Source organism: Lagopus leucura, unplaced genomic scaffold (assembly GCF_019238085.1).
Source record: "Lagopus leucura isolate 7727_CA_CO unplaced genomic scaffold, USGS_WTPT01 Super-Scaffold_100157, whole genome shotgun sequence".
Taxonomy (NCBI): domain Eukaryota; kingdom Metazoa; phylum Chordata; class Aves; order Galliformes; family Phasianidae; genus Lagopus; species Lagopus leucura.
Window position 1 is genome coordinate 2,669,400 of NW_024962334.1, and position 16,272 is coordinate 2,685,671.

General features: G+C 38.1%; 1 protein-coding gene across 1 annotated transcript in view; it reads left to right on the forward strand.

Moving 5' to 3' along the window:
• Positions 1-16,272, forward strand: part of VPS41 (VPS41 subunit of HOPS complex) — a 104,048-nt gene that overhangs the window by 17,033 nt on the left and 70,743 nt on the right. Inside the window, exons 3-4 of the mRNA XM_042888784.1 lie at positions 1,042-1,149; positions 3,939-4,016. Coding sequence (XP_042744718.1) covers positions 1,042-1,149; positions 3,939-4,016 — 186 coding nt within the window. The remainder of the gene's footprint in view (positions 1-1,041; positions 1,150-3,938; positions 4,017-16,272) is intronic.

Sequence of the window (16,272 nt, forward strand, 5' to 3'; positions counted from 1 at the left end):
AGGCCTACTGCTTCCCAGTGTGAAACAAGGAGTGTGTATGGGTCTGTGTCTGTCTAGGCATGTACAGTAGTAACTGTGGCCTATTGAAACTCATGAAATCTCTCCTTGGCATTATACTTCAGTAGACCATCAGTCACAGATAGATGCCTGTGGCAGAACACTGTGCACCTTGAGTTTCCTTTCCTCTGGAGACAGTGGGCTGGGTGATCAGTGAGTTTGCTTCTTGTGCTTTTTACCTCAGTTTCCTCTTTGCTCACAGTGTGCCACTTCCTTTGCATGTAGGTAGCGATTGATGATAATACCTAACACACTGGAAAAGAAAAAGAAAGGAAAAGTTTGGTATTTACTGCAGATGATAGAGGTGACCCGTAAGAACGGACCAAGTCCGGATCGTCTTCCCAGATACTATTGCAAAAATATACTTTTATTTAACTAAAAAAACCTTGGTATGCCTTACACAGTTGTCTTACTTGTAGTGGGTTCTTCTTATTTTTGTTTACAGCATTTTGCCCCTATCCTTCCTACAGAGATACTGCGTCTTGCGAAGGTCCTGAAGTTTCTTGTAACCTGCATGCTTCAGCTTAGACTGAAATGTGGCCATGGTAGAACAATTTATTTTATCACCATTCATTTTTCCATATCCATCTCTTAAATTTTTCTTCTGAATTGGGAATGACTAATTTTATGTAGCAAAATACACATACATTTTTTTCCATGCTTTTTTAGAAATCAACTAAATGCCTCTTAGACTGCAGCTGAACTGTTATGCTATTAATACAGTCTTTGTTTGCACACGAAACTTTGGAGTGAAAAAAAAGAGCAGTAACAAAAAAGCACAACCCAAACTCTGGAATGATAAAAATGTGTAAGTTTGGCTTTGGATTGTAATGGCTGTTGTTAAGATGTGATAGTGATCCATCTGTGCCTGTTGCTGTATAACAATTCTGGGTATATTTACATTTCTATTTATTTAAAATTAACTTCTAAATGGTTTTTCTTTTCTATTTTTTCCTCCCTTCTATTTTACCATTCTAAACATAGGAAGATGAGAGTGAAGAGGAGCCCAAGCTGAAGTATGAACGACTTTCTAATGGAGTGACAGAAATTCTGCAGAAAGATGCAGCCAGTTGCATGACAGTGCATGAAAAGGTATCACACGACTTTAGGGCAGAGATGGTACTTGTGCTAGGGTTTATGTATTTATCTGTGCTTACAATGCACCAGTATATTTATGTGTAGAAGTACTGCCAGATTTAGAGGTGCAGTGGAAGCCAACAATAATGTGAATAAAATTCATGGTTAGCGTTGAACAGTCCTTCCTTTCACAGTCAGAATTCAAGATGCAGTAATTTGTTAGATGCTGTGTTTACATAAGCTACTGGAAAATGTAGTAGATTTAGTTATGGACAGTATTATGAACTACAACTGGGATACAATCCCAACTTTCCTTCGTCCAGAAAATAAATTGTCATGTAATATGCTTATTTCTGCAGCCTCAATCTCTGAAAGCAGGTTCATGCAAAGGGATAGCTCAGCATATATTCAGCTGTGGAAGATGTCTGAGTTTCTGTTTATATGATGTGAAGAAAGTAATTACAGTGTGTTGGTTTTTTTTAATGCTCTAATACTGTTTCAGATGTACAAGAGAATGGAAGGGAAGACTGGATAAACAATGCAAAGAAGAAATTTTATTAAGAGCTGTTTCTTTGTTCTTATCATAAAGGAACTTAAGTTGTATCTTTGACTTCAATAATTACTTTATTTTCTCATCTTTTATAAATACTGGGGAGAGTTTTAAAATATGATGAATGATGCGGAACATCTGAAAGTATGAGAGTTGGTAATTTGTCAAGTAACAGTTACTATGTAAAACATAATTGTTGCTTTCCGCATTATTTTTCACAGCCACCAATAACTCCTTAACATTGATTGTTGAGGGACCTATCTCTGTTATTTGGCTGCCTTTTCAGACTGACTCGTGCTGTGCCTCTTGCACTCAAAGGACTGCTGCCACGGCTCAAGAGGCTCTTAAGATGAGACATGTATTTTAACTCTGGGAATTAATCCAATAAGTCTTCTGAAAATGTTTTTTGACAACCTAGAATTAAGCAGATATTTTGAAAATTGGCAAGCATTGCTTCCCCATCTGTGCCACCTTTCTGAGATGCGGGTGAATTCTGAAAAGCAAGAGATAAGCAGGATTGTTCTGTAAGGACGTGCACAGATACAGCTTTAACTACAGCATCACAAAGAGTGGCAATACAGGAAAGCTGTTTAAGTATCCCAACACTTTTAGTTTCCCAGCAAACTGTATGCACTATTTATGAGAAGGATCAATATGGTTAGAAGCTAGGTACTGGAGTCTGGTATGTGTCTGAAATATGTCTGCTACAATAGAGAACTTAAAACTGAAGGTGGGTTAAGGTGCTGTTGGGGTGTTCTTTGGTGTGGTTCTGTTTCTTTTCCTGCTGAATTAAGAAAAGCCCTGCTAAAGACTCATCATTAATAAAATTACATCGGATTGTGTAAAATATGTCTCTGATTAAAGCTGTTGAACTTTGCTGGGAATCCTGAAAATCTGGCTTCTGTTTCCAGACTAATTTCCCCTCAGAATTATTTTTTTCTTTTCACTGCTAAAGCATCATATTTTCACCAGGCTTGCTGTCTGCACTGGATGACTAATCGTCATGGCACCTGGTGCATTCAAGCAGGCCTGTGCAGTGGAATAGTCATACCTAGTTATGTCTGCACACCTGATGTTTTATTAACCAGTATTGATTTTTTTACCCGGGGGACTTTTTTCTTCCTGAAAAAAGGCAACCTTGCAGGAGTGAAAGGCATTGCAGGGAATGAATTTCTAATGAACCCCTTCTTTCCCTTTTTTGACTCCTTTTAATGTAGCTTCATATTTTAAGTGCCTGAACTGAAATTTCATTTTAAGCAATTCCATTTTGATAAATCCTTTTAAACCTTGACTTTCTGTAAGGTTATTTTTTAAAGATTGTGCTGCCTGACTGACACGCTTAGCAGTGCCTGTAAATTTGAGCATTTCATTATAGGTTGCAATGAAGCATGCTCACATGCAGTGAAATACAGAGAATTGAGGAGCCTAGACTATTTGAGTAATGCTGAAAGGAGGTGGGGGGGGGAATAAAAGAAACCTCTGTCATAAATCAAGTAGTACCAAAGTTCTTCCTTTCCTGCTTAGGTGTAGTTTGCATGGTTCAATTAACAGCAGATCTCTCAGAATCAATTGCAGTCTTGTTTATATCAAAATAATTTTGTGATGGCATGCTTTTATGTGGAGGTCACTTTATTTTGTTACTTCTTTTTAGAATGAAACTCTGAAATACCCAAGGAGAAGTGTTATTTGTATTGAGTCTGCCACACACCAGTGTTACTAAGTGAAAGAAGGCAAACCTTGTGGTTATCTGTGTGCTTAAAAGCAAGCAGAGACTTTCCATAATCCAGCAGTGTTTCACCAATGGCCTATTCCTCTGTTTGAATGTTTTGCTTTTATGTTTGTGGTGGGGGAGAATTAAAGCCCAAATGATACCATGACAATTGAAACAAAGCTGTGGGAAGGATCCGAGAACTATTTCTGGTCTGTGTTTAAGTACTTGCTTTCACACTGCATTTTTAATTTGCTGCCACAGTCCATCAGGCAGTGCATACAGACTGCAGACACACCATTAGTTGTCAGTAGATGAGGATCCTCATGACTCATTCTGACAGCTAACTTGCACTATCACAGTAATGTGGGCTTGAAGCCCTGTTTTATTCTTTAGCTGCAGTTAAAATAAGCTTTGTCTATAGCAGATTTTTTTTTTCCTTCTGAGTGTTGCTAATCATTAATCTGTTAAACATCCCGGAGTTCATTTAGCACTGCTGTAGTTCTGGTTGTGGTGTCTTGTATGATCAATCTTTTTCTTTTACAGTTTTTGGCACTGGGAACGCATTATGGCAAAGTTTATTTACTTGATGTCCAGGGGAACATCACACAGAAGTTTGATGTTGTAAGTATGGCGTTATTTACAGCACATCTACTGCATTGTAAAAAGCTGTGATGTACTAAATAATAGATACATTCGTGTTTGTGCCACACCTGAAATTTTACTGATGCATTTCGTGACTCCCTACCCCCACCATAAGACAAGTGGCAATTTATAGTCCTTGGAAAACGAAGTTGAACTGGATGGTTTGGTGATGAGCACGTCTCAGTTTCCATACAATAAACTCTCTTTCTGAAAACAGAAGAGGAAATACATATTTATGATTGTAAATGGCTATTATTAATTATATACCCCAGAAGCTCGTGACTTCCATAAGGTATGAGCCCGCTCATTAGGTGTCTGTTGTCAGTTGTTAGTGTGTATGCTATCGTCTTATCTAGTTGCCACAAGTAATTGAAAATTGATTGATTGCCTTGCTGGTTCAGTTTATCTACTGCAAATATATAACGCTAATATTTTATGTGAATGTTTTGAAGCTTGGACTCTTAAGGGATTGTATTGATTGAAGGAAGAAGAGGCAGACTTCTTTTTTTTTCTTATTTTGGTTCCTGATATTAGGGGATGAATGAAGTGGTCAATTTAAAATTGTGTTCTGGAATATTAGATTTTTTTTTTTTAATTGTGCATAGTTGTTGATTTTTATTTATTTATTTATTTTTTACTTTATGTTTTTTAATTTATACATATACACACACACATCTTTTTCAGTGTCCTCTTTTTCCATGAGAGTCAGAGGAAGGGAACTGGCAATTATTATTTTTTTTTCCTCCTGGTATTGTCACAAAATCTGGTAGCCAAGCATCAACTTTTCATAGCAGTGTCAGCACTTGTCAGAGTATCCATTGCAAGGTGTTGGCATGTTTGCAGAAGGAACGTATGTTCTAAAGCTGACACAGCTAGCTGCATGAGAGAGGTGAAAGGTTTTGTTTATGTTTTTGAAAAATCTAATTACACAATTGTGCAAGAGGAAAGAAGTCTCAGCCAAAATGTAGCCTCCCAGGCACAGCCTTTGTAGAAAACTTTATAAATAGTAACAGTCAAATTAACAATGATCTTACTGGGCATTAATTAAAAGTTAACCTGATGATGTTCTCCAATTTCTTGTAACTTCTTAGTTTTCTTAGCTCTGCAGAGGTGATGCTGACTGCAGTTCAAAAGAGGAAAGACTTTGATTTCTGCAATTGGTGGTTCCAATTAGATTACGTGTATGTTACTTGTTAACTTTGTCTTCAAATAATCTGTCGGGGGAAAAAAAAAACAGATTAAAGTGTACCTGAATTCTTCTCTTCCATCTCTGCAGTAAAAGATTTGATTCAAGAACTTGCTCAAATGAAGTTGACATTTTCTCTCGAGGCAAGCATTAAATGCCTTAGACTTGTATTCATTCCAGTCTGTGTCAGGTAGTTGAAAGAGTTTATTTGTAAAAGTGTCTTTTACTTGTGGGTGCATGACCAGGGCTGTTTTCCTCCACACTCTTCCTAGAGATGAAATCTACATCCTTCTGTAAAGATGCAGTGTACAGCAAGTCATAGGAGATGTTGTCTACTAAAGACTCTAAAACAAAACCCCTGGGTTCTCTTTGTACCCACCCACTCAAATCTGCTGTTCTATTTTTCTTTATTATTGAAGCCCAACCAGGAGCTGCTGGAAGGCTCGTTTCTTAGGATGAATGTAGGATTGGGCCGTATAAACCAATGCTCTACAGCTTTTATGATATTATCTCCTTTCTGAATCTTTACTGGCTTCAGATAAATATTTCTGTGCCATGTCTGATTATAGGGATAGGAGTGATTACTTCTTTTTTAATTCTTTTTCTTTATTAGATGTAGACTAGAAAAAAAAAGTGTTTCTTGCAGTATATTCTTCGTATTTGTCTGTTGTTGGTTTCTTGTTTATTTTGTTTCTTTCTTTTCTGGTAATACATGAATCTCCTGTGCAAAAAATAAGTACATCAAAGATCAGATGGAAAGGGTGCATTTTGTCTTTTTCATAGTTTCAAGAAAAATAATTTTGATCAAGGAGAACTTGCATTCTAAAGAAGAACTTTACTTTGTAATTACTAGGTGTTGTGGAGCAGAATGAACTATGTGTGTGTGAAACAAGGCAGCTTTTAGCATTCTTTTCTGGTTAAACAGAGAGGGATTTTTTGGATGAACACTGTCAGCTGTTGAACCAGTAGAGATAGTTTGTTTTCCACTGGCTGCTATATGTCAGAATATTTTCCTTCTAATCTGAACTCCTAAAGATTTTGGACTACAGATTAGAAGAATGACAAACAAAACTCTTGATGGGTTTTTCCTTCTCTTCTTCCACTATCTGTTTGCTGTCTCTCCTCCTTGGAGATTTCCATTATAGCACTGCTCTGTTGTGAATTGCAAACAAATATTTCTTAAAGAATTAGAGTCGCTTCATGGATTCCATAGATGCAAAACATTCTCTTGTAAATTCTCTGTGGCAAGGAGTATTTTCTTTGATTAAGTTTTCACTGGTTCTTCATTGAGTCCCAAATGAGAAAATTCCATCTGAGATGTGTTTCCATTAGTGAGTGTAAACACAAGATAGTGTTTACTACCTTGCAGTAGTAAATAGGAGAAATATCTGTTGTTACTAATTGCTAGAAATTTGTAATGCTTAAAAATTGTTCCAAGTAAATAAAATAGTGTCTTGTCAAAGAGAGATGACCTTACCTGAGGCATTGATATGTTGGGCAAAAGTTCATGTTAAATATATGTGGAAAGTATCATTACTTCTCTCTTAGTCCTCTTGATTTCCTTTTATCTCTCTTTATCTCTATTGAACAAATAAATACAAATTTTGTTTTTAAGAGAAGTCTGATTCCATCCTATATTGGCTTTCATTTGATTTTGATCCCAATTTTGAGACAGATATAAAGACTGACCTCAGAGGATTTACTTATTTCTTCATGTCATACATGATTATCATGTCTAGTTTCTGTGAACATTGAGAGAGAACTGACAGGTATGTTGCAGAATCTCCAAGGTAGCCAGTTTCTGGATCATGATCTTGAATTGGAATTACACAGAATTGCAGAGGTTGGAAGAGATTCAAAAGGTCATTAAATACACTCCCCCTGCTAAAGCATGCACCCTACAATAGGTCACACAGGTTGATGTCCAGACTGGTCTTGAATATCTCCATAGATAGAGACTCCACAACCTGCCTGGGCAACCTGTTCCAGTGTTTTGTGCCATAAAGAAGTTCTTCCACATATTTGTATGGAGTTTCCTATGTTCAAATTTTAGTTAATTCAAATAATTTATTCAAATCTCTAAACAACAACAACAACAACAAATACCTGTTTGGTTAGGTTTTTTTTTTACAGAATCCTGTTAGAACATCGTCCTGTAATACTGGTAGAATACTTAGGTTATTTAGTTGCTGAATTGCAAATGTTTCTAGTGCTGCAAAAGCTTATATTCACGTACTCCATAAACATTCTCAGAGGCTTCTGTGAAACTAACCTCGAATGGCTTAGAAGTCTTTTCAGATCAATCTTTCTTCTATCCTCTGCCAGGTCAACTAGTAGTCTTTTCGGGCTTGCAGTTCCTCCTTGCAGTAAAAGTGAAAATGTGTGCTTTGAAACCAGTATGGGAGATTATTGTTTTTTTGAGAATTATAAGACAGGAATTTGGGGGTGCTGGTATCTCAGTCACCACGCTTGTGTTCTCATACAGTCTCTTCTCCTGCATGCCTAGCCTGTTTTTGTTTGGTTTTTTTTAGCTCTCACCAGCATGCCTGTCTTTGACAATGTCAGTCGCCTAAGATTAACTGATATGCATCCTCAAATAATGTATGTTTGACAAACTGGTGTTCTGTTGTACTAGGGTTCAGTGCATTGAGTGAGATGAAATGTGTCAAATGCATGGAAATTATTACTAAAAGGCAACAAGAAGGGGGAAAAAAGCCTGCTAATGCCACTGACAAAGGATGATGCAGGACTGATTCACAGCACGTTAATTCCAAATGCCTCTCTGTCTTTCTTTTCCTCTTAGACTGTCTACAATTTATTAATATAATTATTGCTTCAACTGGCATCTTGTGGATTAAGGACTTGTAGATATGAAGAAATCTGTACGAACATGTTTAGTTAAGTAACAAATCAAAAACCTTCCAATAGGCAAGAAAATGTGTACTCATTCTGGTCTTCTAATAAACATCAAGCTTACAGCAAGAATGAGAAGTCTTGGCTGGTGCCAGTGATATTCTGTGAGAAGAAGAAACAGCACCTATTTTACTAGTAATAGGGAATTTAAATATTTAATGCCTCTCGGGTGCTTCAGAGGTGATGCATGAGCCGAGAAAACAAATGTAAATAGTGTTTGAAAATTTATCTTAGTGCAAAGAAGTTGAAGTTTTCTTTGCATGGAACACTTGTGAGCTATTCAAAACTGCTGGAATTTCGGAAAGAGAATGAAACATTTAAACTTTCTGCCTGTTTTTGCAGAACTTCTTTCCACTACATACTTTTTTCTCGGCCTCATCATTTTTTTCCTAATTATCTCTCGTTGTGTGGCACTAAACATATCTTTATGTCAGTTTAATCAGAGTGGCAGGAATCCAGAGTCACTGGGCCATCTCTGCTTCCTTAAAAATTCTAGGATGAATTCCTTCAGTTGTGATATTATTGTCCTTGGGCCTAAGAAAGTTGCAGCACTATCCAGCTTCTGGAGCAAGAGTGTTCTTTATTTAAAGATAAATCAATGGCCCTTTGATGTTTCTGATTACAAGTCACAAACAAGTGTCAGAGGTTTCTCTTGACTTATCAGGCTTTTGGAAGAATTTAATTGCTAACAAGAAAGCCATATTTCCTAATGAAGAAGAAGCTATTGCTGAGCACTGAATGCTATTGCTGGAAATGATGCAGACCATACTAACTATTGAGATAGATAATGAAGCATCTTTCAATGGGGAAGGTAACTTTTAGCATTTGATTGTATAATGAAGAAGTTAGTTTGAATGGAACTTTATGTGAGAGTTTAAGACTAAAATGATATAAATGTCACTTATTTTGACAGTCTGCTTAAAATTCTGTGTTTATTACTTTAACTACATCATTTTAGTTGTCACTGTCAGACTGTGAAAGAAGACTTAGTCGGGAAATGAAATGAAGCAACAGAATTTAGAGTAAAGATCTGGATAGCTGAATGTCAGTGTGCCTTTTAGATTTGAAGCTGAAATCCTGCTCTTTGTGCGGAACAAAACATACTGCTATAAGTGTGGGCTCCGAAAAAAAAGTGAAAATTCACATTCTCATAGGGGCAAATGTCTGTGCAGGAAAGTGTCATTATCCTCTGTGGGACCTCCTGCTCAGAGTTGGTGGTGGAGTCCTGTGGCTCCATGCTCAAAGTTTAACCCCTGGCTCAGCCCAGTGGGGCAATGCCAGGTATTGATACAGACTGGGGGAAGAACCCCATGAGAGCAGCCCTGCACAGAAGGACTTGGGGTCCTGGTGGATGAGAATCTGGCCATGAGGCAGCAGTGTGCGCCTGCAGCCCGGAAGGCCAGCTGTGTTCTGGGCTGCATGAAAAAGGGGCGGCCAGCAGGAGAGGGAGGTGATCGTCCCCCTCTGCTCGGCTCCTGTGAGGCCCCATCTGCAGCGCTGCGTCCAGGCCTGGGGCCCCCAGCACAGGAAGGATGTGGAGCTCTGGGAGCGGGGCCAGAGGAGGCACTGAGATGAGCAGAGGGCTGGAGCAGCTCTGTGTGAGGAAAGGTTGAGGGAACTGGGCTTGTTCAGCTTGGAGAAGAGAAGGCTGCGGGGAGACCTCATGGTGGCCTTCAGTGCTTGGAGGGAGCGGATAAACAGGAGGGGGAACGGCTGTTTGTGAGGGTGGGTGGTGATGGGACAAGGGGAATGGTTTTAAACTGAGACAGGGGAGGTTTGGGTTGGATATGAGGAGGAAGTTTTTCACCCAGAGGCTGGTGAGGCACTGAAACAGGTTGCCCAAGGAGGCTGTGGATGCCCCATCCCTGCAGGCATTCAAGGCCAGGCTGGATGTGGCTCTGGGCAGCCTGGGCTGCTGGTTGGTGACCTGCACACAGCAGGGGGTTGGAACTGGATGAGCACTGTGCTCCTTTGCAACGCAGGCCATTCTATGATTCTGTGATTCTTTTCCTATTAAAGTTTCATGTATATCATAGAATATCCCAGGTGGAAAGGGATGCGCCTCCATGAGGCCTCCCCTCAGCTCCTCTGCTCTGTGCTGAGCAAACCGTGGGACCTCAGGCACTCCTTATATGTCTTGTTCTTCAGACCCTTCCCCTTTCTTTGGTCCTCCTTTGGATGCTCTCTCATAGTTTCACGTCCTTCTTTTATTGTGCCCAAACTGCACACAGTGCTTGAGGTGAGGCTGCACCAGCGCAGTGGGACAGTCATTTTCATTGACAATGCTGATTTAAAAAAAAAAAAATCAGAAATTTTGCACTTCATCTTTGTATTCAGTGTATCCAACTCAAATTGAACCTAGTGCTGGTTAATTTTTTACTTGAATAAATATATTAGGTTACTGTGGGAGCTATTCATTATTACTGGAAAAGAATATTACTGAATAAATACTTTTTTTTGTCAGTAATCTACTGATAACACACAATTCTGTTTTTATTGACTTAGAAAGATTCTAACCTCTTCTGTGTGTTTTCTCAAATCTTGAAATCTGAAAAATTGTGGAGGAAAAAATATCTCATTATGAGAGAATGCCAAACATTAAGAATATTAATACTACGATATGTGAGATAGGATTGCTGATCATCTGAAGGGCAAATGTTTTAAATTTTTTTTTTTTTTTTGAATCAGACCTCGTAGGAACTCTGAATCTATTTATATGAAAGATCAAGTAGAGGACTTACTGTAATTCTGCTAAGGGAATTTGCATAATGACATTTTTGAATGTTTTAAAGAAAATTACTGGTGACATTATACAGATACATCGAACGTAAAAGTATATTTTTTTTTCCTTTTTTTTCCTGACTCTTTTACCATCTTGGTTTGGTAACATCAGTTGCTTGAATGCATTCTGCATCTTGTGATTATTTAGAAAATGTAATCTCTTTGCAACTATTACTAGCTCCCTATGCTCACTCTAATTTCATGATTTGACAACAAAGTTTATTTGCTTTTATGAAAAACAAAGAAAGATTATTTCTAATTAAATAAACAACCATGCACAACACTATATTTTCTTTTTTCATATCAAATTTAAACAGTGTTGTTTTACCAAAGGATTATCCATTCTTAAGGGAAACTCAAAAGAGCCCCAACAAATTTCAGACATATGTTAAACACTGGGCTTTTATACTTTTCTGTGCCTTGCAGAGGCTTAATCTCTGGCAAGACTAGATTGTTCCCCCTCTTAGCATTGTAAGGAACCTCAGGCTCACAGCCATTGCAGATATCCTTCCCCTACTGCAATTTTGGCAGATTTGACCAGGTGATGCTACTGGCACAAGGCATATTCCATGATTTACTTATTCCTTTTTTAAGTCATCTCATGAGCATATTGTGCCACATCTGTTTTATACCCACCCTAAATGTGTTTTGCTGTTACACAGCTGGATTATTGGGCCAAGTTCCTCTAAAGCTTTTATTAGCAGCAGTGAAACAGTTAGTTTTGGATAACACAAATGCATTTTCTACCTCCTTACAACCTTTAAAAGCACAGGAAGGATTTGGAAAAGTTTGCCTTCAAAGAAGTTAGTATACTGCTGATTCTAGAGCTGTTTTCCTTTTGTTAAATAGCATATTATACCTGAATGACATCTTCTTGTATACTGAAGGCAGGCACTTGCGTGCACATATAAAAATAATAGCAGTTTACTTGTCAGAATTATTCAGAGTCTTGGCATTAATAAAATATTATTTGCATTAGAAAATGTTTTCATAGTTAGAAAGTCCAGAGCAACTGAGTTCTGGAGGACAGTGTTTTTTATATAAGTTGACATTAATGATAGAGCTGCAGCCCTTTGTTTCCATTAACAATAAAAATGCAGCACTATTAGCAACATAGAATGACATAACAGGGACATAATACAATGAAGAAAGCATGAAGGTGAAGTCTTTTTTCCCATAGGGGTGAGATATTGTTGGTAAGGAACTTCATAAGTTTAATAACAATTTGCATCCAAATAATGAGACTTCTTTGCGTGAAAAGACATGACAGTGTGTATCCGTTGTTTATTGCAGTCCTGTCAGAATGCTGAATGTGGTCAGTCCAGATTTGACTGATCTTGGTTGTTAAAACCCTCCACTTTGTTGTTGAACAAAGTAGTTTCTTTAAAGCTGATCATCTCCTCTGTGATGCTGCTGAGGAAGCTAGTTCCACTAAGAGGTTTGTGGCACAAATAAGTAGAAGTATGAGAAATTCTGTAAGTCTGGTGTTTTTGTGTTCGCTGTCGTAGCCCTGGCTCATAGTAGAGGTGTGTAGCTGCTGCAGGCCGTAACAGTTCTTGAAGACAGGAACTTTGACATGTGAGCAGTGTAATAATGGAAGAATGAATGAATCCGCTTGCTTTTTTGGTCTGCATTAAATAAAGTTTATTATGAGCCAGAATGTCTACACTTGCTGCTTTGAAATAAAGCCTGTTTATATGCAAATGCACTGGGGACATTGCACAGCATCAATTCATCTTCATATTTAGCTTTTCTTATCTTACTACCACAGTGAGAATGCTGCATAGTTTGCCACTTAAAGTAAGTTACATTGAACTTCGGGATTCATAGTTTCTGCTTGTGTGAGGACTCTCCTTCCTCCCACCCTATCATCTTAATTTGCAGATTATTTTTTTTTATCCTGTCCGAATCCAAAATGCAAAATTGATCATTGTTGAGGATCTCTTCACCAGGTTTGTGAAGACTATCTCAGATGATATAATGACAAACAAAGGAAGTTTCAGAGCTGGTGTCTGAAGAGAACAGAATGCTTTCAGTAATCAGGAAATGTATTTATTCTCTCATACAGACCTGACTTCTACCTGTTTGTACAAATGTTGGTGATCGGATGTCTGTATGTTTTAGCTTTTGGCCATTAACCACCCAGTCTAATATTCAGCTTTGCCAACAATCATAGAATCATGCAGGTTGGAAAGGACCTTAAAGATCATCAGGTCCAACCACAACCTAACCATCCTACCCTAACTCTAACAGCCCTCCGTTAAATCATGTCCCTGAGCACCACATCCAAACGGTTTTTAATCACATCCAGGGATGGGGACTCAACCACCTCCCTGGGGAGCCTATTCCAGAATATGACTGGCTATGTCTTTTGCAGCCAGTGGAGTTCTTCTCTTACAGAGTCTGTGTTCCGTGCAATTCAGTCAGTGGGAGATCTTCTCACTGATTTCAGTAGCCATTAGACTGGAATCGTCATCTATAGTACAGTGATTGACAGGCTAAACTAACTGAAAAAAAAATACTCTCGTGCAGTTTTCCATGGCAAGAGGTGATAGAAAGAAGAAAACTACTTGTGTCCTCTGTTCTGTGTTACACCGGGGAGAGGGGAACAGGTGATCACCAATGGCTGTCCTAATGCTAGCAAAACAATGGATGACCCTTGAGAAGAACAGTCAAGAGCCTCATCTCTCTTTTAAAAGTTGTTTGGTCAAAGCACCTGTGGAATAATCTCTAAAGCTAACCTGTCCTGCCAAGAACAGTGCTGTTTTATGACCTGGTTGGCTTTTCTCATCGGTCACTTCTTTGAGTTGTGTTTTGTCAAGAAATGGAAAAAAATCTCATTCTACTCACTTCCTGTTCTGTAAATTAATGACACTGGGGTGTTATTCTATTAAAAATAGCTTACAAAAGTGCCCCAGTAAGTATGATACTCAGGGTTTTGCATTGCTCTCCAGGGCCCAATTTATAATACAGTACCCTGTGTAGAAGCGGAATATTTCATGATGAATTCTCAAAATTTTCAGTGTTGGAGAGCTGGTAGAGAAAGAAAAGCTGGTTGAGAAATCAGTGAGGTGCATCTTACTGGAATAGTCCTCTTCCACCCTTTACTGGGATTTCTGAGGCACGTATATGGAGTCTTTACGTGCATCCCTTGCTTCATCCCTCCCGTAAGTGCAAAGGGAAATATTGCAGCATATTCTCAGATGACTTTGATCCACAGCTAGTGACAACAAAGCAGAGGCAGGCTTAGGGCATTTCATCTTTGTGGCCCTGCAGTTACACAGTGGATGTCAAAGAGGACCTGGGAAGAGGAGGAAAAAGGAGTAAATTGTTTCCTGTGGCACAAAGCTCCCATGAGGACGTAACTTCACACGTCACTGTTTTAAGAGAAAAGAGATCCTGTTTTGGATTTGTCAGGAATTAGCCAACAGTTAGGGAATGCTAGGAAGAGGTGTAGGCTTCCAATATAGATCTGTTTTCAGTTGTAGCTCTGTCATTCCTAAACAAGCATTCGGATTGTCTAGCGAATGCTACGGCTTTGAGGAGATCCCTTGTTAATTTTTCTCTTTGGATGTGTTTTTGCTCTGTTCCTGTAGTTGACAAACAAGATTAAGGGATTCACTGATGTGGAAAGTATTGAAATCACTGTAGGCTTACTGGTCTTTCTCAGTTTCTCAGGTGATATATGAGAGATTCCTTGTCCTCATATTCCCTTAGAATTAGACGAGCTTTTGAGATTTTTCTTTTTGTAGGCAACGTGTGCCTTCCTACAGATAAAATATAAGTTAATGTTATTATTCTGCGTCCCAGACTTTGTTACTCTCCCCAGAATTGCCCCTCCCCTTTTTATCTAACCAATATAATCTCCAGTTTTTCATTTGGAGAATGATAAATTCACAAATGCTGCAGGAAAAGCACTGGAGCAGGAATCCTCACTTGCTGGAATTAGCAGTACTGTTGAACAAAACCTTTTTGGTGTGGATATTAGTAAATTTTCATCAAATGAAAATTGGCATTGTAAGTACAGAATATGTAATTTCTATTGCAGACAGTGGTAAACAGTTTATTCTGTAACATTTAAAATTACCTTTTTGATTTAAACCTTTGTTTTGCTGCATTATGTTTCTTAGTTGTTCACATACACATAGTTATATATGGACTTCTATCACATTATATGTAAACCATGATATAGTATTGTTTTTAGGGTTGCTTTTCCCTCTATTGTATCACTAAAACTATGAATATGTGAACTGTGCATAAATCAGTGCAGGACTGTAATTTTTTTTAATACTGGGAGCATCTTCTGTGTGCTTTATTTCCCTTCACCTTTTCTTGCTTCCCAACATGAAAAGACCCTGAAAAATTCAGGTTCCTTTTTGGCAAGTTACTTACATAAGGCATTCTTCTAGGGGAGCTGAGGTTATCATTTTGAATTGGGCAGGCACAGTTGGGGAAAGAAAATATACAGTACTGGTTTACTTTATTTCAATAGTCTTAACAACATTGTTTCTCCAAATTCAATGGAGTATAGATCATTTAATTAATATATGTAAAAGCTGAATAGTTGAACTTTTATTCAGAGCAAATTCCTCAGCCTACCAGTGCAAGCCTTATATTCTAAGAGTATCTTGGCTTAGTTGTGGCAGTAACTGAGGCAGTTTGTTTCCAGATCAGCACTGACACTTGGAGACTTCTGTGATGGAAGTAATTTCTTCTGTTGGAAATAAGTCTTTCCACCATTTTCATGGTGGAAGCATTGCAAACATAAAAATGGTAGTCTGTATGCCTGTGGGTTAGCATTTTAAGAAATGAGTTCATATTGCTGAACTGGATTTTTATGTGTCTGTTCACGTGAATATCATGCAGATGAAAACTCATGAGGAGATAAAAAATAGGCACTTGTAAGAGTCTGATTTATTCTTTTATTTATATTTTTATTTCAATCTCCATATGCACAAAATTTTCCTATAGTATGGAGATCAGCTACAGAGTGGTTGGGTAGATCCAGAATTACAAGAACATAATGCCGCAGAAAAGACTAACGGATGATTTTCTTCTTTGGACATGCTTATATGTGTGCTTTTGCATAGACTGACACTTAAAAATCTTTGAGTTAATTTGGGAAAATTTAGGAAAAAGATTTTTTTTTTCTCAAAGAATGGATGACACTGCTGCATAAGTGGGTTGTCTTAGTGTTCAGAACCTCTTAAAGTAAAATGAGCTTTGCTGCAAGTATGATCAAACATCACTTTGCTTTTCACACTCCTAATGCATGTGTTGCTAGCCTGCTAACCATGGCTAAAAGGCATGAAGTCACAGGCAACTATTAAAACGTTTAGATTCCTAGCTTGTAAA